We start from the raw sequence: 27,912 nt of genomic DNA, 5'->3' as shown, positions 1-27,912 counted from the left end.
CTTTAGTTTTGTGTAAACACTAGATCTCTTAACAGGAGTGTAATTAGCAATGTGGAATTTTTCTCCGGCCAATAAGCATTGCTTAATTTGGAAAGTCATTGTTTAGTTTAAAGTATTAAAAGACCACAACATAGTTATGTTCATACTCTGCAACATTTGATCTCGGAGACGAAACAGTCCCTGCAAAAAAGAAAACAAGCTTCTATAAGTTCTCATGTTTATCAATGAAGATGTGTATGATTGAAGTACGGTTGCTAACTCCGGTACTTTTGGCTGTAGATCCAGGTATCTATATTTATTTGTATATATAAAATTCTATATATAAGAAAATTGTAGTGAATCAGTTATCGTAATATTTATTTGTATGCGTACCTAGATTGGTTAACTTACTTTCTGTTAAGAGAAATGTTACTACTTTTTAAGGTTCGGATGTTTGTCCATTATATTGCTTATAGATAGCAAATTATATTATTGTTTGCTTTATTTTTTAAGTAAAAAAAAGAAATTAGATTATTTCCATCTAGAAAAACATAAAAAATGTTCAAGATATGGGTTACTTTATTTTTACCAGAAAAAAAATTACTCTTATGAATACATTCCTCTTACCAGGTTTATGTTTAGGAATAAAAACATAAAAGGTAAAGTAATATATATTTATCAGTATAGACGAAGCATGAAACAGTTTTTTTTGGCGGCAAACATGAAACAGTTATTATCTGTGTTCAGAGTTCATAGTTTTAACTATTGTGTAGCTACCACTTACTTATCCAATTTCAAACTAAATCAAACGATATATCAAACTCGCATACACGTCTCACAATAAAAAATGTAAAAATATAAAAGAATTAAACAAACAATGTTTATTAAATGATATATTAGGATATCATACATGCTTTTAACAAATGTAAAAAAATATAAAAAATTAAATAAACAATGTTTATTAAACATATACTCTAACTGTTAAAATTATTTTAAAATCCACATCTCGCCCGTAGGGCGGGTCGACCCTAGTATATACATATATAAAAATATATATACGCGTAATTACATTATACCCTCTCGTCTTTTTGGATGTCGACTCGACGGTTTCGTTTATTTTTTCTTTTTTTCCAAATTAAATTTTCCATTTTCGTGGCAAAAAATGAGGAGTATATAATGTTCTTATTTTCGTGTGGTAACCAAAAGTGAACAAACATAGGAAAAACAAAATGTTTGCTAACAGAAAATGAAATTGTTGATTTTTTTTTGTATTTTTTATTAGAGATAAGCCCGAAACAAATATTCAAGATTTTAAAAATATTTGTATCTTCGAATATCCAATAAAATTAATATTTTTAATCCGATATTGAATATGATTTGTATAAATAAAATTAAAATTGGTATTAAATAATACTATTTTAGTAAAAAAAAAATATTTCTTTTAAAATAGTTAACTAAATAATATAGCAGTTGGAGAAATAAAAATATTTTTTTTATTTAAGTGTTAGATTATATTAGATACTTTTAACGATTATAATCTCAACATTTTATATTTAAGATTTATTTCATTTTTGATGCTACTAGATATTAATATTGTTTTTATATAGTTACGAACTTTTATTTTTGGATATAGTCAAAAGGATAACAAAATCAAACTCTGACATCTAAGAGCAAAAATACAATAGGAATAAGTTTGTACGTTGCTCATTTTTTTTTTCAGCTATAGTCTATGTGGCTATTATTTTATTATTTTGTTTTCTGAATGAGTGATTAGTTAGAATTAGTTTTTAGTTTATGTTAAGGAAAAAAATCATACTTCATGATCACCTCTAGGCCTAATCACCTCTATTCTCAACATCTTCTCACTCCTTTTCTTTGATGGCACTTTAAGGTGAATTGTGGTATAAAATTAAGTGGGGAAACGTGTTTTCTATTATTAATTTCGACTATGAGTATATATATATCAGGTCGTGTTTATCCTAAGTGGATAAGTACAACAATCGATAAGCATTATCTTCTGCGGTTGGTACGGTCCTGGTCGGTCCGGTTATGTCGATCACAATCTGGTACATAACACTCCCCCTTGATCGACACATCCGGTACTGGTTCGTTGCATGCTTAATGTTGCCTCATTAAAACCTCTCCTGGAAAACCCCAAAACCAATGTGGCAAAAAGGGAAACCATGGACAGGAAAAAGAGTACAACACATGAACTCCCCCTGATGAATTCATCACTATAGATCTTTGGACGATGCATTCCTATCTGGTCGATGAGCTTCTTGTAATATTTTGTAATTTTGCCGGCCTTCTGGAACTTCATTTGGACATGGTCAAGACGTGCTCCTTTGATGTTGACCACTCGACAATGTCTTCATGTTCTGGTAGGATGGATGATGCTCAATCAGTACTCGGATAGTACTCGACCAGTACTTGGATGTACCTCTATCCTGCGATTAAATCTTTCTTGAAGGTCCTCTCATGTCCCACGGTTCCTCTAGTCTCATGGCTTTGCCATACCGTGGACACTTTCATTTTATTATTGACTCAGACATTCTTCTGATCACTATCTCTAGATGATGTCTCATGACTTCTTTTATTTTGTCGTAGACAATGCTATGTTTTCGAAAACATACATGTTAAGTCATAGACCTTGTCATCACACGCCAATATACTCATATATGGCTAAGGTTTCTAGTCCCATCATATTCTGTCTAAAATCAATCGATAACTTGTATCATTGAAATCATTGAACCATTAAACATCTCTTTAGGTTGGTTTGATATAAACATAAACACAATGAATTATAATATCCTCTATAAGGATATATGGACTGATTGTACTAAGTATTTTCTTAGTCTTTCATTATCATTTGCAGCTGCCTTATTTCAGTCCATGAATAGTTTAGGAACAAAACTATTCTATGAGAATTTCTTTTCTCATCTTTCTGATACTCTTATCATCTTTATCTAGTGATTAATCATGCTGCTTAATACATTTCTCTTTTCTTATATCCAAACCTTTATCAATTTCGAATTTGTAGGAGCATCCACCACATAGGAGTACATCTCCTTATAATATGTTCCTTGGTCTCTGTGAGTATCCTTGTGTAATCAAGCCATTCCTTGAATGCTTTAAATAGAAATATGAACACCTTAGTCCATGTCTCACGATTTCTTTTCCTTTCCCACACATGACCTATTTTTCACTGGTTTTATCTTATCAGATGGTGTTTCTATATATGGCCAATACACCCATCTCTTTTATAGATTCTTTGAGTCTTTTTTTGAACCCCCACGGTTTCCTTTAGTCTATGAATGCATTCTTGTATTCTCGTGGGTTCTGATCCTCGCTTATATTTTTTAAACTCAAGTGCTATTTCCTTATGCATCTTTATCTTTTATGTGTCGACACTTCTTTTATATGTATGGTTCCATTGTGTTCCAGACATGAACTAATCGATTAGAGATTTCATTCTTACTGAGAACCTTCATTTACCTTGCAGTTTGGCGTCCCAAACTACATGGTCTAGTACCTTAGATGTTAGCTGCGCAGCCTTATCTTAATGTCTGGTCTGGTTTCCCTTATGACCTTGGATATATCATTTCTATGCACCTTTCTTTTCATTTCCGAGGTTCTTTATCTTATGGAACATATTGGTCTATCTTTAGACTCTATAGCAACTTGATTATGTCTCTTCTAGGACATTAATTTCGTGGTGCTTAAGCTGGTATGAATTAGTCATTCTTTTTCTTTTCTTTTTGGGTCTAATCTGTCTGGCATTCTTTTAGCTAGCTTTGTATGATCTTTCTTTGGACGTCTTAAATCATATTCTCTGGTCCGAGGATCTTGTCAAGACAAGGATGGTTAATACCATTCCATTTCTTTATACTTGTACCAGCTTATTTCTTTCTCCCCCTGATGTTGGATAGTCGGATTTAATCATGCAATCCGTAAACCTGGCCTTAGTCTGATCACCCATATTTGGCTCAAGGTTTCTTATAAAATCGTGGGAGAAAGCATTCTCATATCCAACATATATTCTCAATCTTATCTCATCTTCTTATGAGGTTCCATCCTAGATGACACATATTATTGTGGTGGTCTATACATAATCTCTTAGGATGGTCTATGTCTAGATCATGACCCTTTATCATTCTTAGATGGGAGTATCTATACTCACTTTATATAGCCTGATGCATATTTTTATTACATGTAAATCCATGTGTTCCCAAGCATTAGCTAGTGATCTTTGTATCACAAAGAATTGGGCCAAGTTCTATCATGGTCATAGACCATGTCATTCGGATTTTTAGTGTTGTTCATGGACCACGGGAGTGTCATATCTCCCCCTCATGAACATGCTATAAATCTTTTAGATGCTTGGAACAATATAGCCTATTGAGTTTTTCTTGTGTACATGTTACACAACGTGAGATTCTATGGGATAACTCTTTTGTGCCTTTTTTCGATATCAATCTTTGCATCAATTTTAAAGACTTGGATGGCTAGTCCAGTCATGCCATAAAGTGTATAAAATTTCGTGGTCAACCTATCTGGTTACCTAGGCCTTTTGCCTTTACCATACTGATCTTATAGCATAGTTTAGATCAGTTGGGAGTACAGTCTCGACTAATTTTATGCCTTGGGCGATTTTTACTTTCTTTATAATCTTAAGGAACTTATATTTCCTTTGCCCATTGGTTCAATGTGGAAACCATTCATTTTTCAAAATTTTATAACTCAAATGGGACTTTTATTTGGGTATAATTCATGCCCTTTTTAGGCAATGCCTTTGGTCGGATGATTTTTAATTACTATACTCATTTTTAAATTTTCATTTGTCATTTATCAATCAAGAAATTATCAAGCAAGTCAAACATGATAATATAAAACTAAAACAACTCTTATTATATAAAAAATCGTAAATGACAAACAAATCAAAACATAAAATCAGAATGTCGAAATCTCGATTCTTAGGCAATGTATATGCCGGCCACTCCTTTTATTATTCTGGACGTGGCTTCTTTGGATTCATCCTTATTCTCTCCAGCCTTATTGGCTTCAGGAAGTCTCATCTCACTGGTTTTGCTTTAGTATCTCATTATTCTTCTCAGCTTGTAATAGATACGAGATCAAATTCGTATAAGTGGTGAAACCTTTTTTCTGTAGGTATATTGTAACAATAGATCCCTTGGATCAGCTGTGAGGAATGTATTTTCCAGTAAATCTTCCTCTGTTACCTCTTCACCACATAGTTTCAATTTAGAAACGATTTTGATTTAGAGCTGAGTGATATTCATCTACGGACTTAAAGTCCTGAAATCCGAGATTTATCCACTCATGCCTAGCCTTTGGTAATAACACTATTGTGTATCTGGATTTTAACTATGTCCAAAGGTCTAGAGGGTTCGCAATATTTAGATACTGATCTCTGAGATCCTCAGTGAGATGTTGGCGAATAATTGTTACTGCTCCATATTTTTTATTTTCAGTTGCATACTCGCATTTGATGATACATTTGTCAAGTCCTCTTATCTTGAGGACAATTGCAGTGTTCATTGCCATTTTTAAATAATTATCTCCAGAGAGATTAAGGGCTGGATAATCCAAATTCGACATCTGAAAATATAGATTTTAGAGTCTTATTATTTGACTTATAATCGGATTCAAACAATGCATTTTGGTTTCTTTCAACCTTTTATTTATGCAATGTGATTTGGTTTCTTTCAACCTCTAAATTATTCAATTCAATCTGATTTCTTTTAGTCAATATAACAATGCAACTTTGGTTTCTTTCAACCTTTGATTTTTATGCAATGCAATCCAATTTTCCATTCAATCTAGCAATCCGATTTTCCCATATTATCAATCAAAAAAATCGTTTCATGATGCAACCTTAGCAATCAATGTCTATATGATCAAGATGAGCTAAAAAAATAAATCAGATCAAATAAATGATTCTAGATGAGTTAAAAGTAATCAGATTCTAGAGAGAGAAATATGGTTTAGGGTTTCGAAAATATAGGGTTTTACTTTTTTATAAAAACTTTCGAAACCATTGATCTAAATAGTCATTATATGACTTTAAAAAATCAGATCAATCTTACCAATTATAGCATTTTTCTAATCTTTCAAAAGAAAAATGGAAAGTTTTTAGCAACTTATAAAATACAATTTCTCAAAGACGGAAGTTTTTAGAAAAGTTAATTTTTGCATTCTAGCAATCTGGAAACATTCAATTATGGTTTTAAACAAGTTTTAGCAATCTTCCATTATTCTAAAACTAATATGAAAATTTTCAAAAACCATAAAAGTCAATTTTCACAAAACCGGAAAGTTTTAGAAAAAGTAAAATTTGCAATTTAGCAATCTGGAAAAATCCGAAATTTTCTAGCAATCTCTAATGATTCAACCAAAATCAGAATGAGATCCTAACAATCATTTCTAGGTGATTCAAACACTTCAAACAATCACACGTTTTTATGCAGTTTTTTCGGCATGAAAATTTTACACTATGCATATATGATTAAAAACGAATTTGATGAAACTACTTATAGGGTTTCTTAGTTAGGATTTATCACGAGTTTTGGTGAATTTTAATTAATTTTTGGAATTTATTTGAAGAGGTCAATTTCTGACCAGAAACCGAAAAATCATTTTCCACATAGTTCCAGACCAATGGGTTGGATTCTGATGATGGAAAACTAACTTTGGGGATTTTTAGGAGATTATCATGAATTTTAATTAATTTTTGGACCATAATACATAATAGGTCATATTTAGAGTTTTAGTTACTTTATAGATCAATAGATCAGGCTGTGAGATTCAAAACCATTAGGGTTTCAAGTTTAATTGTTAGAAACAATCTCTGTTGAACTTAAAAGCTCCAACTTACTCAAAGGGGTTTTGGGATCTATTATCTTAGGATTTGGGATTTTGCAAATTTTAGTGGTCTTAAACCTTTATCAATCAACCACGTTTGATTATGTGTTCTTTTAGGATTTCAAAGTTTACCTTTAGAACTTCCAAGTGTAGATTTGGACCACCGAGAGCTGCAACAAGTCGGATCGCGAACTGCATGACCGGAACGGATCAGGATCTGGTCGCGTCTTAGGTTGAGCAAAAACCTCTTGTAGATTTAGAAACCTTAATCAAAAACGAATCAAAACAAGTTAGTATAGATAGATGAAGCAAATCGCAGAAAATAACAAAGTATAGAGAGAGGCTGTGGTTTAGGCTTTTGATTAGAGTTTTAGGGTAGTTGGCGGTGCGGATTGGAACAGAGCTTGAGAGCGCGTTTAAGATCGGATTGATACGAGGTTTGCGGCGATGGATTCTTCACGTCAAGAGCTTCAATTTGATATATTACACGTCGTCTGGATCCTTACGGTTTGAGAGAAACGGCGGTTTGAAGTCGTCGGATGAGTTTTAGAATTTCAGGGTTTTAGGTCACTTGACGGCGAGTCTTAGAATAGAGTGTGAGGGCGCGTCCGGAGTCAGATAGAGGTGAGGCCGACGGCGTTGGATTCGTCCCGTCAATATCTTCAATTTGGTATGTGGCTCGTGGTTTGGATCCTTACGTTTGGAGAGAACGAGTTGTTTGAAGTGGCGCCGTCAATTAGGGTTTTTGAGGTAGCTCGGGATTTCAAAATCTCGTGTTGATAGCATGTTATAAAACTAAGTGGGGAAACGTGTTTTCTATTATTAATCTCGACCATGGGTCTTACATATATATATATACATCAGGTCGTGTTTATCCTAAGTAGATAAGTACAACAGTCGATAAACCACTACAGGAAAATATGCATATTGTGACAAACTATTTTGTCACAATATACATAATTTCGTAACAATACAGATATTGTGACGAACTAGTGACAAAATGTTGATGGTTACAATACTGTCGTCACAAATGTTTCTCGGTAACAAAAACGTCACATTCTTTGTGACAAATATATTTGGTAACCAGTTTGTCACAAATAGTGACGTAAAAAATAGTAACAATAATGTCACAATTACCGACTAACAAAATTGTCTCAAAACGGTCATATTTTGTAACTATTATATTGTCTGAAGTTTGTCACTGATTATGACGGATATATTGTCACAAAATGTAATAACTAATGACGAAAATATTATAATATATCCATCACAATTAGTAACACAAAAGAATATTCTCAAATCGTAGTAATTCTTCATAATCACCAATATTGCAAATAAATTAAAATTAAAATACCAAAAAACAATTTATTTATATAGGACAATATTTTGTAATACAATAAAATTAAATAATTAAATAACTAAACTTAGAACATAGATAAAATTAAAAATAAATACATTTAATGATTATCTATGATTTCTCGTATCAACCACCACCACAACTGTAGCAATAACCATGATCACCGAGGCTATGTTGCATGTCTTCCTCCACCTTCGTTCTCTTGACAGAGGCCATCGTACAAGGCCCACTGTGAAGAAATAGGATGGTGATCGATCAAACATCACATATCTGAGCAGTGGTAATCAAGATTTAAAAAGTATGTTAGTTCGATAGAGATAATGGGTTTGTAATATTAACAAAGTCATACAAAATTTACTTACTGGACTTGGCAAAACTGCAGTTGCACACACCAAAAGAAATCAACTTTCACGTGCTCTGTTTAGAGTCCATTAACCTGGAGATGAGATTTGGTAGATTCATCTTTGAGGATTAAGAAGAAGAAGCGCCTGTTGTTTCAGAAAAAATAAGCAATTTTATTTTCTTTACACATGGAAATATAAAATCAGATTGATATTTATGCAGAGAACTATATCAACAAGAAACTAAGGTATTTCACTTACATATAGGTTAACAATCAAGACGGCTTTCTGGAATTCCAGTGGTCAACCCTACCACCGCCACCTTCGCTGTACACCCAAGAAAGACGACATGGTTAGCAACAGAACCACTTTCGAAGATAGAGATAAACTCGAACAATCTCAAAAGAAAGAACCACACAATTGACAAAACAAAAGAGAGAAGAGAGAGCAAATTGAAAGAAGAAAAAGAAACTGTCCTAGGGTTTTCGGTGGAGGCGGCCAATTAATAATAAGTCGGGAAGAATATTTTTTTATAGACATGCATTAGGGTATTGTTAATCCTAGTTATATTTATGTGTCTCATTTAAATATTATTATTTTGGAAATAAATCAAAATATATCATATAATCTTAGATTCTTCGAAACAATAAAAATTTAGATAATATTTGATTAGTGTATTTTCAGTTGCGATTGATTATGTATATGGTATTCATATTATTTGTTTTAATTGTACGGTTTAAAATTTATATTTTAGGGTTTGGAGTATATGCCTACAGGCTACAGGGGTTGGGATTAATATGGTTAAGGTCTGAAAATAAGATTAAAATCTTAAAATTTACAAATGGAAAACTACAAATTTTTATAAGTGTCTACCGCTGATTTGAATATATGAATAGATATTAGATATATATATATATATATATATATAGTAATTTATGATTTGTGTTTGGGTTTAGGGTTTATATCAGTCATGTATAAAATGTATCTTTTACACAATAATATTGTGGCTAATGCTGGAATGTTATTTCAACATTATTTTTATAACCAGTTCAAACATTCAGTTTATTCGAATGTATATATACTACCACGATTGTTGATCTCAATTTCTACAACAATTTATTTTTGGTTTGCACTTTGAAGCTATATAAATAGCTATAAAATTGAAATAGACCATTTCCAAACGTGGCTATTAAAGATTCTAAAACTATAACTACGAGTTTAATTTTTTGTAGACAACTCATAGATGTATACAATTTTTTTCTGGTAATGACTATATTTTTGTGTTGAATATATATAATAAATGAAGTCTTAGTTTATATTTTAAATAAAATTGTAACTTAATAAAATATTAACTGAATAAAATTATTGCTATATACAATATTGGTCCCTTTTAGGTAAATAATTACAACTGAATAAAATATTACTTGATTAGTATAAAATTATGATGTATTTGCTATATTTGAAATTTACAATTATCACCATCTTTATTATTAGTTTGTACTAGTTACTCACAAACATTTAGTATTTTTATAGTCACAAACTGAAACTCAAAATTTGGTCACAAGTTTGTTATAATTGTAACGCTAAACGTAGTCACAACTATGTCACAGCTATTACGTTATTTATTTGTGTCACACTTATGTCACTAGTTGTGACAAAAATTAGTTACATACTAACCAGTCACAATAGTTGTGACGAAGTCGCTACTAATTTGTGCCTAAACAAATTAGTCACAGAATAGTCTCTAAAATATCACAAATTTGTTACCGACAGTTTTGGTCTTAAAATTCTGTCACAATATGCTTATTTTCTTGTAGTGAACATTATCTTCTGCGGTTGGTACGGTCCTGGTCGGTCCGGTTATGTCGATCACAATCTGGTACATAACAAGTTGTAAATAGAGGTGAGCATTTTATTCGTTAAATGTGATTTAATTTGTTATTGTTTTGATTTAACCCGAAAATTTTGGACATCCGTAAAGTTTTGAAACAAAGTAAATAATAAAAATAAATATCCATTAACATCAAAGCAAATCATAAATATTAAATTTTTGAAAAGCGAATATCTGTTCTGACCCGACAATATATAAATACATATGTATCTTGATTATATTTAAAGTTTTAAATTTATAAAATATATAATTGTTATTCTAACATATGATTTGATAAATTGTATTTACATTTTTATTTAAATAAAAGTATTACATAAAAAGAAAAGAAAAATATCACAACAATTATATTTCTTAAGTTTTGTGTTACATTTGTTAACTATGTTTTTTAAAAAGTTCAAAATATGTAGATTTACTATTTATTTTAATTTTATTTTATATATTCATGCAAAAAGTATTTTACAAAATAATTTTGTATCGTATTTTTAAGATTATTTGTATTAGTCAAACATATAAAATATCGTAGAATTAGTTTTTAGTTTATGTTAAGGAAAAAAATCATACTTCATGATCACCTCTAGGCCTAATCACCTCTATTCTCAACATCTTCTCACTCTTTTTCTTTGATGGCACTTTAAGGTGAGTTGCAAATAGAGGTGAGCATTTTATTCGTTAAATGTGATTTAATTTGTTATTGTTTTGATTTGACCCGAAAATTTTGGATATCCGTAAAGTTTCGAAACAAAGTAAATAATAAAAATTAATATCCATTAACATCAAAGCAAATCATAAATATTAAAATTTTAAAAAGCGAATATCTGGTCCGATCCGACAATATATAAATACATATGTATCTTGATTATATTTAAAGTTTTAAATTTATAAAATATATAATTGTTATTCTAACATATGATTTGATAAATTGTATTTACAATTTTACTTAAATAAAAGTATTACATAAAAAGAAAAGAAAAAATTCACAACAATTATATTTCTTAAGTTTTGTGTTACATTTGTTAACTATGTTTTTAAAAAAGTACAAAATATGTAGATTTACTATTTATTTTAATTTTTATTTTATATATTCATGCAAAAAGTATTTTACAAAATAAATTTGTATCGAAATTTTAAGATTATTTGTATTAGTCAAATATATAAAATATCGTAAATATCTATTTATTTTTTGGAAACCCATTTTTTCTGAATATCTGTATTTTTCTAAAACAAAACAGATCAAAAAAATTAGATACTCATAACATTCAAAACAAATCAAAATATCTTCGAAAATTAGAATATCCAAGTTTACAAAAAAAGAACCCGAATATCCAAAATCATCCTGCCAAGCCGTAGTTACAAATAGGGAAATAGCAAACGTAGTAACTACTTGCATTTAAATCCTCTCATCACTTTTAAAATAAGATAAAAAGCAGTAAAGAAAGTAGTGACGCCCGTTTGACCTTTGACCGGTCGATTTAATAAGACTCTCCTTTGAATATAATTTCAACGGCGTTTGTTGCCCAAAAAAAAAAAATTTCAACGGCGTGCTACTTTTTGTTGCCGTTGGGAATTTCTCATGATCAACTAATATAGTTCTAAACTTCTAATATAACCGTCAAATAATTAATTAGCAAAATAATAATCTCTCCTCCTTTTGAACAAAGATTACTGATAATGACTCGTGGCCGAATCTAGTCCAATAACCAGTCACCAATGTAAAGGGGCTGAATTGTAATTTTCACCTTTTCCTTTTCTTTTTTTGTAGCATTAGCCAACTTGGCAATTTATGTGATTTTTCCATTGGCACTATTATTTTGTGGCAGCCATCCATTATTGTGCGCAATTTGTAGTTGTTTATTTAAATTAGTTAATTAATTCACATAACGGTTGATCGTCGTTTGTAAACTAATCGGCGGAAGCTAATGTTTTTAGAAAATGATGAGCAATCCCCAACCTAAAAGTAGTAATACTTATAAATTAAGTGATCTCTTATAAGTTTACAAGTATATTAATTTAAAACATTTCTCTATAGTCTATTCACTAATCATTAATAGCAATGATATACTATTTTTAAACATTGAGAACCTAAAACGTCGTTGACAAAAAAAGAGAACCTAAAACGTCAATATATTACTTTTTATTTTACTTAACGTCAATATATCATTCAACTAGTCTACACGACATTTATTTTTAATGAAAATAACAACTCAAATTTTCATTTAAAAATTCATTATTAACCAGAGTTTAATTATTCTAGCTAGTTTTTAGTTTGAAATTCTGCGAGAGTACAAAAGGTGTGTACAAAAACAACAATACATTGCCGGTTAAAAAAAACAACAATACACTAAAATAAATTAAAGAAAGTATTGATACTTCAATAGTATCGAATGTCCTTTTGGTTTGGTGTATGAATGTGGAGAACAGCCGCATAAAAGCTGGCAATTTTAATTTTACATTATAGTTTTTCCATCAATTTGTTTTTTGCCTGGAGAAATTTTTTTAATTATTTGGAAATCAGAAAATATCGTACAATGGTTATTGCCTTATTGGTTAGGGAGGGACAAACAGCGCAGAGTCCATGAAAACGCACGTTGCCGTTTAACCCCAAAAGAAAAAGAGAAGAAGAGGAGGAAGAAGAAAAGCGCTCGTCCCCATTTTGACAGCTCACTGCCACTAAACAGTAGGACCCACAGGTTTCTTGATATTTACCATTTTGACCCTTCTTTGGGGTCTACCTCCGAACCCTAGAGGTTCTCCGCGTTTGGTCTCGTATTTCGAACGTGATTGTGGTCACGTGATATACCACGTCACCTGCTTACCATACGCTGAGTCGCTGACGGAACTCTCTTTCGCCTTTCCGTGTTGATTTGAATACTACTGTTTTAATTTAATTTCACATTAGTTTTTTTTTTTTGAAAACGGCTTATTTTCACACTAGGTCTCTATTATGTGAAATTGTTACCGACACTTTCGCACAGATGAAGAGCTGTCAAAAATGCATGCCTGGGAGAAGACGATCAAATTCAATGATCTTTCATTTGGGATTGAGTGCTCATTAATCCTTTTTTTTTGCTCATCAATCTTGCAAATATCAGCCGTTTCTCAAAAAAAAAAAAAAATCATGCAAGTATCGGTTTTGTTAAATTTTTCATTTTTTCAAATGTTTTTACGAGAACATCTTTATATAAAAATATAGATTTCATATTCTTACACATACAAAGTGGATATTTCAAAAACACAACAAAACAATTATATTTGAATCTTTTTGCATATTTAGAAGATAAAAATGATTAAAAAATTTGGGCCATAGTTCACATATACCAACATGCCAAATTGATGCCTTATTAATCAATCATGGGCCATATAGTAGATTAGGATAGTATTTTGGGATAATGGTTGGTAAACAAGGATAGATTTTTAGCAAAGTACGAAATGTATCATCAAATATGAGTCAAAAATGCTTAGGAAAAAAAAAGATGCCGCAGATGCATATCAGCGCTTCACACGGAACTAAGTGGGTTCATGTGGGCATATCGTGTATGAACGAACAAAGAATTCTATTTTGAAGTGTGAAACATATGTGCGGATCTACTTAAGTTAAACAAGGAGCCTACCGGCTGGCCACCTTTAAATCGAAGTTTAAACATTCTTTGTATGTTTAGAGAACAGTTTGATATCTTTAGAATCTGTTCATATTCTCTTACAAAAGAAGAATATAATGATGTGGATAATTTATCTTCGATGTAATATATGAACAGCCGACCGTTACATAATTATGAGTTAACAGATGGAGTAAAAAAATATGTACTTGCATTTATCTTGTACATATTTATGTAATTTGTATGACTCTGAGCTTTTTCTACAAATTATATCTTTTTCAATGTTTATTAATTTATGATATCAGACATGTAAATATATCTTTAATATTATGTTGACAAAAAAAAAAATATATATATATTTAATATTACTTTCTCTGTGTGTTTGAGTTTGGTTGTTTCAAATTCATAATATCCATTTCTTCTCTAAAACCACTTATTTATTGGGCCCTTTTATTTACCCAACTTGGCCCTTAAAGGCCCATGTTATTCACTGCCTCACGAGGGAGGCGTCATTAATGCCGTCTAGATTTCGACACGTCATCAATCACCAGGCGATCGCCACGTAATCGCCTTCGATAAAACTTGCTAACGAGATGAGGCGAGAGTGATGAGTGGGAAACAGGCGAGAGAGAGAGAGAGAGATGATAATGGCGCGAGTTTTGCCTCTGCATCATCCGTACAGAGCGACGACTGTACGAGCATCTTCGTCAAACGAAACCAAATACGACGGAGGCGTTCCGGAGGTCAAGCTCGCGGATCCTACCCGAAACTATCGGGTCTTGGTGCTGGGTGGGACGGGTCGGGTCGGCGGGTCAACTGCTGTTGCTCTCTCTAAGCTCTGTCCCAAGCTTAAGATCGTCGTCGCTGGACGTAACAGAGAGAAAGGTGAAGCAATGGTGGCTAAACTGGGAGAGAACTCTGAGTTTTGTCAAGTGGATATCAATGACAGTAACATGCTTCAGACAAGTCTCAGAGGTTTGTTTTGCTTCACCAAACACATATCAGTTTTTGTCTTTATGCTTGAATTTAGATAAGATTTTCATTTTGGAAAATTGGACTATATACTATGTTAATATATATGCCTTGAATATGCTATGATTCGGTACAGGCTACAGCAGATAGACATGGATTTTAATGGGCTGCTGTTTTCAGTTTAGTCACCTTTATTGGATTTATATCCGCTTAGTCCATTTGATTCTGGTTTAATCTGTATATTTATATGTTGTGATGGACATAGCCATGTTAAATCTTTGTGTACTTTTGTTTATTTATTTGTTATAACTTATAAGAGCATCTTCTAACTCATCTTTATTATTTTAGAGATTTCTATTATAGAGGAAAAATAGAGATAGGAGGTTTTTGCTCCGTTGTATTACTCTATTGTATAACATTCCTCTATTATATAGTAAGGAGCAAAAAACCTCAATCTCTAAAGGGATTATAGGATTCTAGTATCATGCTCAAACCTTTCTTGAATCAACAATAGTTTCATGATGGATTCTAGGATTAAATTGACACTGGTAATAAATTTAGACAAAGTTTAGGGTTCACGTAGGGGTTCTGTTTGTCTTACTCTTGAGTTTTGACCGTGAAGTGTGTGAATGCAGACGTTGATCTTGTAGTACATGCTGCTGGACCTTTCCAGCAAGCTCCTAAGTGCACTGTTCTTGAAGCTGCCATAAAGACCAAGGTGAGGATAAGGTAAAAAAGGAACATTTTCACTGAATCTTACCTTGTCTGTATGAATGAAGGAGTCCGAATCTTAGGAGATTAAACTTACATTTTTTTTTTTGGTTCATGTCTGCAACAGACTGCTTATATAGATGTTTGTGATGACACAAGCTACGCTTTCCGCGCTAAATCTCTTCAGGCAGAGGCCGTTTCTGCCAATGTCCCGGCGATTACAACAGCTGGAATATATCCAGGAGTTAGCAATGGTGTTAAATCTTATCACAACTGCCTCTTGCTTTTTTTATGTTTGAGTGATAGTTTCATTGATGCAAAAACTTGTTTGAATTTTCTCAATAGTGATGGCGGCAGAAATGGTCGCTGCAGCAAGAACTGAAGACAAAGGGAAGCCAGAGAAACTGAGGTAACGCCAGGAACTTTCTCGGATGTTTATTATTGCAAAAAAAAAAAAAGTTTTGTTTTAGTTGAATCAGACATTTTCTTGTCACATGATGTAAATTTCAGGTTCTCCTATTACACAGCAGGAACTGGTGGTGCAGGGCCTACAATATTAGCAACGAGTTTTCTACTTCTCGGTGAGGAAGTTACAGCATATAAACAAGGCAAGTGTTTAAAGAACTTTAAATGAAACCTTAATACATCTCTCTATTCTACAGTGAATCTTTCTGCAATTTTCTTAGCCTTGTATTGTTGGGGACTTGATCAGGAGAGAAGGTGAAACTAAAACCTTACAGTGGAATGATAAACGTTGATTTTGGAAAAGGCATACGGAAAAGAGACGTTTATCTTTTGTAAGTCCTTCCCTCCGTATCAAAAAGCTCCATTCCATTGACATCTTTTTGCTTATTACAGTTGCTGTTTTTTTGGTAGGAATTTGCCAGAAGTAAGGTCAACTCATGAAGTTCTAGGAGTGCCAACTGTCAGTGCTCGGTTCGGCACCTCTCCTTTCTTCTGGAACTGGGGAATGGAGATCATGACAAAGCTCTTGCCACCGGTATCATCATGCTCAAACCCTTTCTTGAGTCAAATAGTTTCATATCATAACTTTATGTTATGAAATGTATGCTTGTCTTGCTTGCTTAGGAGGTGCTTAGAGACAGAGCGAAAGTCCAACAAATGGTAGACCTGTTCGACCCTGTCGTTAGAGCCACGGATAGCTTTTCTGGAGAGCGTGTCTCAATGAGGGTAGGAGGAAAAAAAAAAACTATTTACAGTAGTTTATTTCGGTTAGTCACTCGTTGTTTCTCATCTTAACCTCTCTGGGAAGGTTGATTTGGAGTGCTCGGATGGACGAGTTGCAGTTGGGTTATATAGTCATAAAAAACTATCCGTGTGAGTCTCCTTTTCATCCTTATAAATAGACATGCGACAAGGCTTACATAGAGCTACCTTTAAGAACCTTAATCTCTTGGGTTTACAGAGCCGTTGGAGTTTCAACTGCGGCTTTTGTTGTAGCAATGCTTGAAGGAAGCACACAACCAGGGGTTTGGTTTCCAGAAGAGGTCTCTCTCTCTCTCCCTGTATATTCACGATACCGATCTTGAGGTTTGTTTGTTTACATTGAAGTCTGATGTTTTGATGCAGCCTCAAGGGATCGCAGTAGAGGCAAGGGAAGCTCTTCTTAGACGTGCGTCACAAGGAACGTTCAATTTCATACTAAACAAGTGAGCCAGCCATCTTTATTTTATTCTTTATCTCCCTTATTTTCATTAAATAATGAAGTTTGTTTTTGCGTTTCTTATGATTTAAAGGCCACCCTGGATGGTTGAAACTGTCCCCAAGGAGGTTATTTTAGGAATATACGTATGAGTTTTACGAAGAAGAAGAAAGAGAATCATCAAGATACATTTATTTGCAAACCATTTTGCTTCCGAGGTGTATACTGGTACAGATTGACAGACTTTAGATACTGTAAATCTAAAGAACTTCTTCTCCAATCTCAATGTAAACCGATAACAGCTTTGTAGTACGATACTAGTTCACTTTCATAGCGAGATCACCATTCCCGTCGGTTTTACAGCGATTGCAAACTCAGGACTCATAACATCTCAGAGATACAACATACAAAGCATAATTCTAAAATGAGTTACAAACTCTTTTTATATTCTTCTCAAGTATAATTGTAAAGACTCTCTATTATTCAAATGATTTCTTAAATCTTCTCTCGTTTCACACACTTCTTGCATTTTTCTTTTCTGATAGTAAGATTTTTTGAACCTATCAGTACTTTCTCCAATGAAATCTAGCTTATTTTCAAGCTGGTAGAAAGGACAAAAAATCTTGAACTCCTCATGAAGCATCCAAAAATTCTCTAAAGGTGACTTGCCTGGCCACTGCACCAAAACTCCAACTCTCCTTTTGAACTACAACACTTATCCAAAACATCTTTTGGTTCGATTACTTCATCTTCATTAGTTATGCATCTAGGAGGTAACTCACTGCACTAATCATGTTGTTATTATATTTATATTGTACTGTTTTCATTGCATAGAATAAGCTACAACTCCTAATTTTGTTTTTAAGTATACCAATTCAATTTTGCAACGGCACAAATTCTACATATTCTAATATGTGAAAAACTTCTATTCTATTAAAATAGAGTTATTATTTTATCTACCATAAAATGTCATATGTTAATGTTAGACCACTAACTAGAAATTTAACAAAGTATATTAAATTTATTTATATATGATATTTTCCTGACAGAAAACAATATAAATATAAACAATAAGATTTCCAATATAACCCAAATACATTCCTATTATGCAATTATTGTTTTTACCATATTTAATTTAGGCCAGGTTTTATGTATTTTTTGGTAATTAATTTTGAAATTAAATAGTATATCCCAGTTCTTTTTATTTTTAAAAATTCCATATTAACTTTTTATATATAATCAAAATAAATAATAATCTATTGGTTGTATCATTTTATATTTTATTTTATATTATAAAAGCACAAAACTAAGATATAATACATTAAATAAAACATATTTTCAAAATAAAATAGTAACTAATTTAGTTTAGCCACAAAAAATATTTTGAGAATACAAAAAATAAAAAAAATTGTAGTAGTTCATATTAAACTAATGTATAAAATTAAATTATTAATATGATGTTACATTTTTAAATAACTAAACGATAAATAAGTGATGAATATATGTTTTATATATTTTCATAAAACTAAACTTTAAAATATTTAAAATTTTCAAAATAATATTTTCCACATATATATATATATATTTTATTTTATATTTTAAATATTCCTTTATAAAATATATATACTGAAAGGACGTGCGGGTTCAACTCTGATTGGCTACTAAAAGTGACAAGGGTAAAATGATTTTTAAACACAAATTGATATGTTTTGTGTAGAATAATATTCTTTAAAATTCTACTGGTCTTTTTAACCAAATATTTTGTTCATTATCATTTTCTCTTTCTTAGAAATCTTCAAAATATCTACAATTGTGGATGTCTTTAGAAACAACAGTTTCCTTCAAAATAATAAAGTGTTGTCAATATACAGAAAGAGGTTTTCCTATTTCTTTCACAAAGGTCCTCCTACTGTCTATACATACTAGTATCAATTAATTCCACTTTTTCAATTTGTGATCCCAAAAAGAAAGAAAATTGTATTGGTGGCTATTATGCAGGACGTTTTTTTTATCACAATTCTTTAATGGTACAGACTTCACAAAATTGCGATTTATTGGTACAGATATCTTTAATGGTACATACAAGTTCAATAAACAGAATTAATCATTCTCTAATTTTTAATCAAAATTAACTTAAAAACTAAAATTCTACTATTTCTTTAGGCATACTTTTATCCTTTTATAGTACTATTTTACCAGTCTATTCCCGATATTAGAGCTGTTAACAGTGCAATAATTCATTCTTTTCTAGAGAATATCGGTCAATGGTTTTTTAGTTTAGAATGTGATGACAGTAAAAACAAATAGAGAGAGAAATAGAAGAAAAGGACAAAAGATGAGCATTAAAACAAAGAAAGAGGACAAAAGGTGAGCATTTAAAACAAAGAAAAAGGACAAAGAAAAAGTTATTAGAAGACAATGAATATTCAAAAGAAGAAGACAGACAAATCCCACACCCAACCTTCAAGCCATCATCTCAGTTTTATAAATATTAATATTTTTTTAACAAGAAAACAAAAACAAAAGAGATGGTTTTGGGGTTATGTTTTGTCTTTGTTAAGGTGTGTTTGGACGTTTCCTTCTTAGAATCATATTTTTCCAAACCAGCTTTTTACCTAAAACAAAAGCTTTTTAGTTTTTTTTTTTTGGTCAAAAAAGCTTTTTAGTTTTTATAATTGAAAAACAGTCATGATTCCAAATCCACCTCATATGGAGACAAAGACCATAAAAGTGGAGGCTCCAAACTCAAAATTTATAATGAGATAATTCCAAAAGATATAGTGACAAATGGGTTCTTTGAACTTCTTGCCTCATCTAACGTTCCTTCTTTTCTAGTTTCTCTAAATTTATTTAAGAACCTGATTCAAAAATAAATCAAGAATCAGTCTAACACATATATGGAAATTTACTTATTATCTTCAAGAAAATTACATGGGGCTTATATGTGACTATTTGTAATATATGGTTTGATTCTAAATTTCTAATGGACAGAAATGTTGATACGTGGGGTTTATACGCGTCACCAGACTATTCATGTAGTACAACTAGTACCATGTGGATGTGAACATAACAATAACTATAGTTTAACGATGAGATTGAAACTTTGACTATTTTTATTTAATTCTTTAAACCGAAAGAGAAAGAAAAGAACACAAAAAGACAACAAGGAAGAAGACAAAACCGACTATCACGCATTGTCTGGTACGTAGAACCAAAAGGAACAATGCCTCTGTGTTAGTGTTTTTTAGTTTCAATCCACGCACATACACACGCTATAACTCGCAAGATAAACCCACCAGAGACTTCTTTCTTCTTTACACATGATAGATAGAACCCAAACCAACACAAGAAATTAAAAAAAAAAAAGAAAAATTCACATTTCTTCTAAATTCATTTGTGTTTTTCTTTTCCATTGATGCAAAAATCAAGTAAGTTTCTTGTTTCTTTCCTGTTCTTGTTTATAAAAGAGACCTGCTTTCCTTTTTCTTTATCAAATTCAGACAGTTTCAATCAGTTGTTGTCTTTCTTCTTCTGTCTTAAAATCATTTACCATCTATAGGTCAAAAAAATCTATAATTATATCATCAAGAACATTTAAAACCCTAGTTCCTCTGTTCTTTATTTATGCCTCTTTTGTTAAAACTTCAGATTCTCTTGATCTTTAAAAGAATTTGAGCTTTGGAGTTTTCAAATGGTGGCTAAATTTCAAGAAGACAATGGAACATCCTCTGTAGCTTCATCACCACTTCAAGTCTTCTCAACCATGTCACTCACAAGGCCAACTCTCATCTCTTCTCCCTCATCACCGTTCAAAGACCTCAAACCAGAGGAGCGTGGTCTCTACTTGATCCACCTCCTGCTAACCTGTGCAAACCACGTGGCCTCAGGCAGCCTCCAAAACGCAAACGCAGCTCTCGAGCAGCTCTCTCTCCTCTCTTCCCCTGAAGGTGACACGATGCAGCGAGTAGCGGCTTACTTCACCGAAGCGCTTGCTAACAGAATCCTAAAGTCTTGGCCTGGTCTCTACAAGGCTCTTAACGCAACTCAGACAAGGACCAGCAATGTCTCCGAGGAGGTTCATGTCAGGAGATTGTTCTTTGATATGTTCCCTATCCTCAAAGTATCTTACCTGCTCACCAACCGAGCTATACTCGAGGCTATGGAAGGTGAGAAGATGGTTCACGTGATTGATCTCGATGCTTCAGAGCCTGCTCAGTGGCTTGCTTTGATTCAAGCTTTTAACTCTAGGCCTGAAGGTCCACCGCATTTGAGGATCACTGGTGTTCATCCCCACAAGGAAGTGCTTGATCAAATGGCTCATAGACTCACTGAGGAAGCAGAGAAACTCGACATACCGTTTCAGTTTAATCCCGTTGTGAGTAGTTTAGAGTCTTTAAACGTGGACCAGCTGCGTGTTAAGACAGGAGAGGCCTTGGCCGTCAGCTCGGTTCTTCAGTTGCATAACTTCTTGGCCTCCTCGGATGATGATTTCTTGAGAAAGAATGGATACAGTCTGAGCGGTGACTCGGCTTCATCTTTCCCTCTACCTAACTCAGGAAGGATTGATAGATTCCTCAATGCAATGTGGAGTTTGTCTCCAAAGATCATGGTGGTCACTGAGCAAGACTCAGACCACAACGGGTCCACACTGATGGAGAGACTATTAGAATCACTCTACACCTACGCAGCATTGTTTGATTGCTTGGAAGCAAAAGTTCCAAGGACTTGTCAAGATAGGATCAAAGTGGAGAAGATGTTTTTCGGTGAGGAGATCAAGAACATCATAGCATGCGAGGGATCAGAGAGAAGGGAAAGACATGAGAAGCTAGAGAAATGGAGCCAGAGGATTGATTTGGCTGGTTTTGGGAATGTTCCTCTTAGCTATTTTGCCATGTTGCAGGCTAGGAGGTTGCTTCAAGGCTATGGTTTTGATGGATATATACTCAAAGAAGAGAGTGGGTGTGCTGTGATTTGCTGGCAAGATAGACCTCTATACTCGGTATCAGCCTGGAGATGCAGGAAGTGAAAGTAGATGATTGATATGATATATAAACACACACTGTGTGTTCTCTTTTGTTTATGAGCAGAGTGTCCCTTTCTTTTATATATACATAGGGACACAATCTTGATTGTTGTTGTCCTGATGTGACTTTCTGTCTCTTTTTCCTATTTTTGGCAAATGCTTGTAACTGCCTCTGCATATATGCCTTTTGAGCTGCTGATGACTGCATTAATGTTCTGTTCAAGATCTTCAATAGTTTCCTCTACAATCAATGTTCTATAAATTGGTAGGCATGATCTTTAGACCCCATCTTTAGAACACTATCTACAATTACTAAATCATGATCTCAGAATGTCTATGTTATGGAAACTAACTTGGTGTAAATTTAGATTACAGTGAGGACAAATGCACTCTCTAAAGGGAGTCTGATATGTATATACTAGGAAAAAAGAAACTAGTTATTTACATATTTGCTCAAATTCCAATCTGAAGAACTAAAATGCAGCTCAAAGGTTTCTTCATGATCAAAACTCTGGAAAAGAAACTTTAGTAAACCGGTGATTTAGAAATACTAAACCAAATTTGTCTACGCCATGAATAGATATTTGAGATCATCTACTGTTAGTCGAGTTGCAGAGCTTCCACCATATTCTTCACCAAAGGCAGACGCAACCATTGCCCTTTTCTCTTCCTGATGATAAAAGATATATCATGAAAAACTTAGTGTGGAAACATGTATCAGTTTAGAAGCAAAGAAACCATACCTGGAGAGCCAAAATTCTATCTTCCACCGTATTGGTTATGGTAATACGAGTAACAGTAACTGGTCGAGTTTGTCCAATGCGATGTGCTCGATCAATAGCTTGGTCTTCAGTAGTTGGATTCCACCAAAGATCAAGAAGAATGACATGACTTGCAGCAACCATATTCAGCCCAAGGTTTCCAGCTTTCAAAGACATTATCATCACTTTTACCTGTCATAGAAAGAAGGGACACATATACTCAATTGCGTAGGAGAAATTGAAATTTAAAAGTCTTGAAAGATGTTGACTTACATCTGGATCGTTGCTGAATTCTTTTATAGCTCTGTCTCTAGCAGCTAGACTCATTGTACCGTCTAACCTTCTAAACTCTATAGTTCTTTCATTTAGAGAGAGCTCAAGCACGTCAAGCATACTAGTCCACTGAGAGAAGATAATCGTTTTTACTGGCTCTTGGTTGTGAGGATTCGATGGCACACTCGTTTGCTCTTCTATAATGGTAACATCATCGTCATCGTCGACGTCATATGGTTGCGAGGAAGAAGGCATTCCACCGTTCTGAGTTGAATTTTGACTGCCTTGGTTAGAAAGCGACTGCAGAATATCTAAGACAGTTTTGATTTTCGATGAGCTGTAGTCGAAATTCTGAAAAGCTGCTTTGTTAAGACCTTTAGCAAGTGAGGAGGAACTACACCCCGTTTCAGCAGCCATACAACTTCGAAGGGTAGACTGGGAGAAAACAGCATCATGCGCAAGCTGTTCTCTGCACACAGGGCACGAGTTCTCATCCCCTGTGATGTATTCTGATACACACTGATAGCAGAATATATGTCCACACAAAGTAATAACAGGAACTTCTGGTGGATCCTGCAAAAATAATATCAGATGGTGAGAACGTGAAGAGACACTATCTCTAGACCTACATCATTTATGCACTTACGTTGCAGGCACGGCAGATGGGAGACGATTCTAAGCGATTGAGCAAGCTAACTCGAACCTCCCTAGAAAGTCTTTTAGCAGCTCCTTCTGATTCCTTCCCAACAGAATTTGATTTGAATCCTTTAGTAAGTTGGGGATGGTCACAGGCTTGGCGTAGCCGTAGAAGCATGAGAAGAATGCTTGCATAGTTTTGATTCAAAGTTCCTGCATCATAATATGCCTGCATAGAGAGAAAACTATCATCTTGCCAACTTGTCAGGAATCATTGCAAAAGATTTTCTTCAATGAGAACTCTCCATAACCACGAATTTATATCACATTGCTAGTTACTACAGAAGTGTGCAGATCATAGCTATAAACAAAGGATGAACTGATAGTTTGGAAAGAGCACCTTGAACTGAGAACGTGAATCGGCTTCAAGCTTCGTGTAGAAAGACCGCTCTTCTACCGAAAAGTCTACCTTGCTCAAATTAATTGTCTTCGGTGGTAGATTAATTATAGGCTTACCATCAAGCAATGTTCCTGGATCATAGATCAGAAGATAATTAATAGAATCTCTCAACAGCAGCACAGCTATGTAAGTAGGAGTAACATGCAAACTTATCATATAAAAAGCAGATATAATCAGGAAAAGCCTATGGCATAGAACACAGTTATGAAGTCAAATCCCATCACCAGACACCAATTTAACAACATAAAAACATTAACGAGACAGTTCAAGTACCTTTGGTACGGCGCAGCATTATAGCCTTTAGAATAGCTTGAAGCTTCTTGTAACCATTTGGGGAATTTCTGGAAATTGGAAGCTTAATTGTGTTGTAGAACGACTTGTACACGGCATACGGATCATACCTTAGAAACCTGAAATAGCTGAACAAATCATCTATCGTGTTCTGAATCGGTGTTCCAGACAAACACCATCTCCTTTTGGCTCGAAGACCACAACAGGCTCTTGCAACCTGGGTCTTGTGATTCTTAATCGTCTGAGCTTCGTCAAGCACAACTCTGAACCACCCAACCTTTGCCAGAGTACCACAGTTAGGGTCAGAATCGTCAGCGTTTTTCTTGCCTCGTTTCTTACTCTTCTTAGGAGCACCCAACATACTTTTGCCACCCAACATACTTTTGCGTTTCTTACTCAAGACAAAGCCAGAGGCGAGACCATTTCTCTCGGCATATTTCTCATCATTCTCATCGCCATCCTCCAAGGTTTTCTTATCATTCTCATCGTCATCCTCCAAGGTTACCTTCGGAACTTCATTTGAGACGATAGCGTACGTTGTCATCACCACATCATATTTTGCTAGTTCAGTAGGATCCTTGGTCCTGTTACCACCGTGGTAGATTAGAACAGAAAGCTTGGCTTCTTCAGTAACCTTCTCATCAAGTTCTCTTGCCCACTGCCGCACAACACTAGCTGGACAAACAATCAAAGTGCCAGCAGCTGGTCTTTTCCCTTTAAATTTCCTTGTTGAAGTACTGGCTTCTTCTTTATTCTTGCCTTTCTTCATGCCATAACTGCCATTAACACTTATTGCCTTTGACTCTTGTTTCACAAATGCATTCTCTGATTCATCGTCAGCATCCAGATCCAATGCTTCAGCCACTTGGTTGCTTGACATGCCATTTACCCTTATAGCCTTCGACTCTTGTTTCACAAATGCATTCTCTGATTCATCATCAGCATCCAGATCCAATGCTTCAGCCACTTGGTTGCTTGAATTCTCAGACTTTGGTTTTGCCTCGTGCATTTGTTTTAGGATAAGAGCAATTGTTGAGATTGTTTTACCAAGGCCCTGCACAGTAAACCAAATTGAATGAGAGGGAGACTTAATACTTAGTAGAAAATAATAAGTACGATAAGTAACCTGATCATCAGCTAATATCCCTCCCAGACAGGGCGCACTTCTGGTTTCCTTCTGAAACATCCATGCCAATGCAATTTTCTAAAAAACAACAGTGTTTTAGTAAGCAAGCCCTTTTCAAGTGATACTGAAAGATGAACTAGAAACATGAGTACCTGATGCTTCATAAGAGGAACTGCAAGAAGACCGTCAGGTAAATCGACCTCGGACTTGGGTTGATTCAGATTCTGCAAGAAGTAATCGCTTGTTTATCAAAAAAAAGCACTTACTACACATACAGGGCAATCATGCGAGAACGCCAAACTCTTGGATATGGAAGTTATAATCATGACGAACAATACGAATCAAAAACATGAATGCTACACAAGTGACGAGGTTACTGATATTCAAAGAGGGAGAAAACAATGCTTATACACATCATCTAAAGCTGAGAGAGTCGGCATGTTGCTCTATTTCGAGCGACATCAGAAGCCTAAGAAACATGTTAATCTCTCTGACATAGTATTAAAACCCACCGAACAGTAAAATAGTATGAGAACTACAGATGCCAAAAGATGGGACAATGATAAAACACCTGTAGAACAGCCTGATAGACGAGCGTCTCGTCGGTCTCCGAACTCCTATCCTCACCCATGCCATTCCTATGCAACGGATCACCCCCACCACCATTGAAATGCGAGGTAGAAGCAGCTGTTGCGTGAGGCGGCCCAGACGACTGAGGAAACAACCGATCGCCATTAACGACACGCCCCGTGCCAATCCCATCATGGAATCCACCATAACCACCTCCAAAGTTACCGTTGATGCCTGAACCTGACGCAGCTGGAGTACCAGCAGGAGGATAAACCCCACGAAAGTGACTCCCGTTCGCATTACTCGTAAGGAACGGGATAGGAGGGCGAATACCAGGTCTCAACGGCATAGGAGGGCGAGTAAGAGATGGAGGAAGCACCCTCGTTAGAGCTTGTTGAGATCCTATGTGGTGCCCATTAGTCAGTGGCTTGGCTTCAAAGGCATTGCGTGAAGAGAGTACAGGCTTGGCTTCAAAGGCATTGCGTGATGAAGAGGGTAGTGGAAGTAGTCCAACTCTAGTGAGGCCATTTGCATTGGAAGAGGACCCAATAGAAAGGTGAGGTCTCAGCGTAGACCCTGCAAGGACAATAAACACATATACACACATAACCACCAAAGATCATCACTCACAAGTGAGAAACAAGTAACAAGAGAGAGAAGAGCGTAACCTTGAGGTAACAGTGGATGTGGAGGAGGAAGAGTGGTTCTTGTTTCTTGTATCTCAACGTCACTGTCTGAACTGATTTCAATAGCGGAATCCATCGCCGCAAAGACTTCAACTTTTTTTTAACTCTGTAAATCAGAACAAAACGATCGTAATCACCGTAAAGATACAAACTTTGCGAACGATATCATAATTAGGGTTTTCAAACAGTCTAAAGGGTTTGTGATTTCGACATTAATTTCGATCAAAAAAAATAACTGCAATTGAAGATTTATTCAGAAACCGACAAAAGCGAAGGATATAATAAAAACCAGAGATTTGGATATACGAAACCCTTAAAGAACACTGTGACGAAGGAGGAGAAAGGAGGTTAGGTGAATTGGTCGTGAGTCTCTCCGGAAGGGGAAGGAAGGAAGCGAAACAGAGGAAGGAATAGTGTGAAAGCTAATTGTTTCCTTGCTTTCATATTATAGGGTTTTCGAGTTGACCTTCTTAATTCGGACAAAACGGCGCCGTTTCAGACGACACAAACTGTGATTAATTATAGTTAGATACGCTCGGACTTGTTTCTTCAATTTTAAATTATACTAGATGTTGACCCGCGCATCCGCGCGGGTGTATTTTTCTAAAACATGTTACTATTTTTTTCTTGTCAATATTAGAGTTAAGAAAAAAACCCAAATCCAAAATACCGAACCGATCTCGATCCAAAAAGAAAT

General features: G+C 34.3%; 3 protein-coding genes and 1 long non-coding RNA gene across 6 annotated transcripts; 2 read left to right on the top strand and 2 right to left on the bottom strand.

The window, feature by feature from the left end:
• Window positions 1-8,227: 8,227 nt before the first annotated feature.
• LOC130503164 (uncharacterized) lies at window positions 8,228-9,098 on the bottom strand. The gene is made up of 3 exons (XR_008940680.1): window positions 8,821-9,098; window positions 8,581-8,706; window positions 8,228-8,488 (listed from the first exon to the last, which is right to left on the bottom strand). It is a non-coding gene; the product is annotated as an uncharacterized LOC130503164 (long non-coding RNA).
• A 5,525-nt stretch (window positions 9,099-14,623) lies between these two features.
• On the top strand, window positions 14,624-17,755 carry LOC108850054 (uncharacterized). The gene is made up of 12 exons (XM_018623648.2): window positions 14,624-15,018; window positions 15,651-15,733; window positions 15,854-15,980; window positions 16,072-16,135; window positions 16,237-16,334; window positions 16,439-16,523; window positions 16,603-16,726; window positions 16,816-16,917; window positions 17,000-17,064; window positions 17,153-17,234; window positions 17,317-17,396; window positions 17,484-17,755. The coding sequence occupies exons 1-12, from the start codon at window positions 14,685-14,687 to the stop codon at window positions 17,539-17,541; spliced, it is 1,302 nt and encodes a 433-aa protein (XP_018479150.1). The 5' UTR covers window positions 14,624-14,684; the 3' UTR covers window positions 17,542-17,755.
• Window positions 17,756-20,649: 2,894 nt separating this feature from the next.
• LOC108856691 (scarecrow-like protein 3) lies at window positions 20,650-22,646 on the top strand. The gene is made up of 2 exons (XM_018630558.2): window positions 20,650-20,817; window positions 21,038-22,646. The coding sequence occupies exon 2, from the start codon at window positions 21,081-21,083 to the stop codon at window positions 22,413-22,415; it is 1,335 nt and encodes a 444-aa protein (XP_018486060.1). The 5' UTR covers window positions 20,650-20,817; window positions 21,038-21,080; the 3' UTR covers window positions 22,416-22,646.
• Window positions 22,647-22,802: 156 nt separating this feature from the next.
• Window positions 22,803-27,675, bottom strand: LOC108856676 (helicase-like transcription factor CHR28). 3 transcript variants are annotated; one of them, XM_018630546.2, is made up of 11 exons: window positions 27,527-27,675; window positions 27,198-27,321; window positions 26,531-27,105; window positions 26,112-26,183; window positions 25,960-26,037; window positions 24,816-25,887; window positions 24,483-24,613; window positions 24,093-24,311; window positions 23,447-24,019; window positions 23,156-23,365; window positions 22,803-23,082 (listed from the first exon to the last, which is right to left on the bottom strand). In XM_018630546.2, the coding sequence occupies exons 2-11, from the start codon at window positions 27,289-27,291 to the stop codon at window positions 22,978-22,980; spliced, it is 3,129 nt and encodes a 1,042-aa protein (XP_018486048.2). In that variant the 5' UTR covers window positions 27,292-27,321; window positions 27,527-27,675; the 3' UTR covers window positions 22,803-22,977. The 3 variants fall into 3 exon arrangements, with proteins under 3 accessions (XP_018486048.2, XP_018486040.2, XP_056844135.1); XM_018630538.2 differs by having other exon boundaries at window positions 27,505-27,660; XM_056988155.1 differs by having other exon boundaries at window positions 27,198-27,642.
• Window positions 27,676-27,912: the final 237 nt, after the last annotated feature.

The sequence above is a fragment of the Raphanus sativus genome, chromosome 1 (assembly GCF_000801105.2).
Source record: "Raphanus sativus cultivar WK10039 chromosome 1, ASM80110v3, whole genome shotgun sequence".
Lineage (NCBI taxonomy): Eukaryota > Viridiplantae > Streptophyta > Magnoliopsida > Brassicales > Brassicaceae > Raphanus > Raphanus sativus.
The sequence above is the reverse complement of the archived record's forward strand: the minus strand, read 5'-3'. Positions and strand labels throughout refer to the sequence as shown.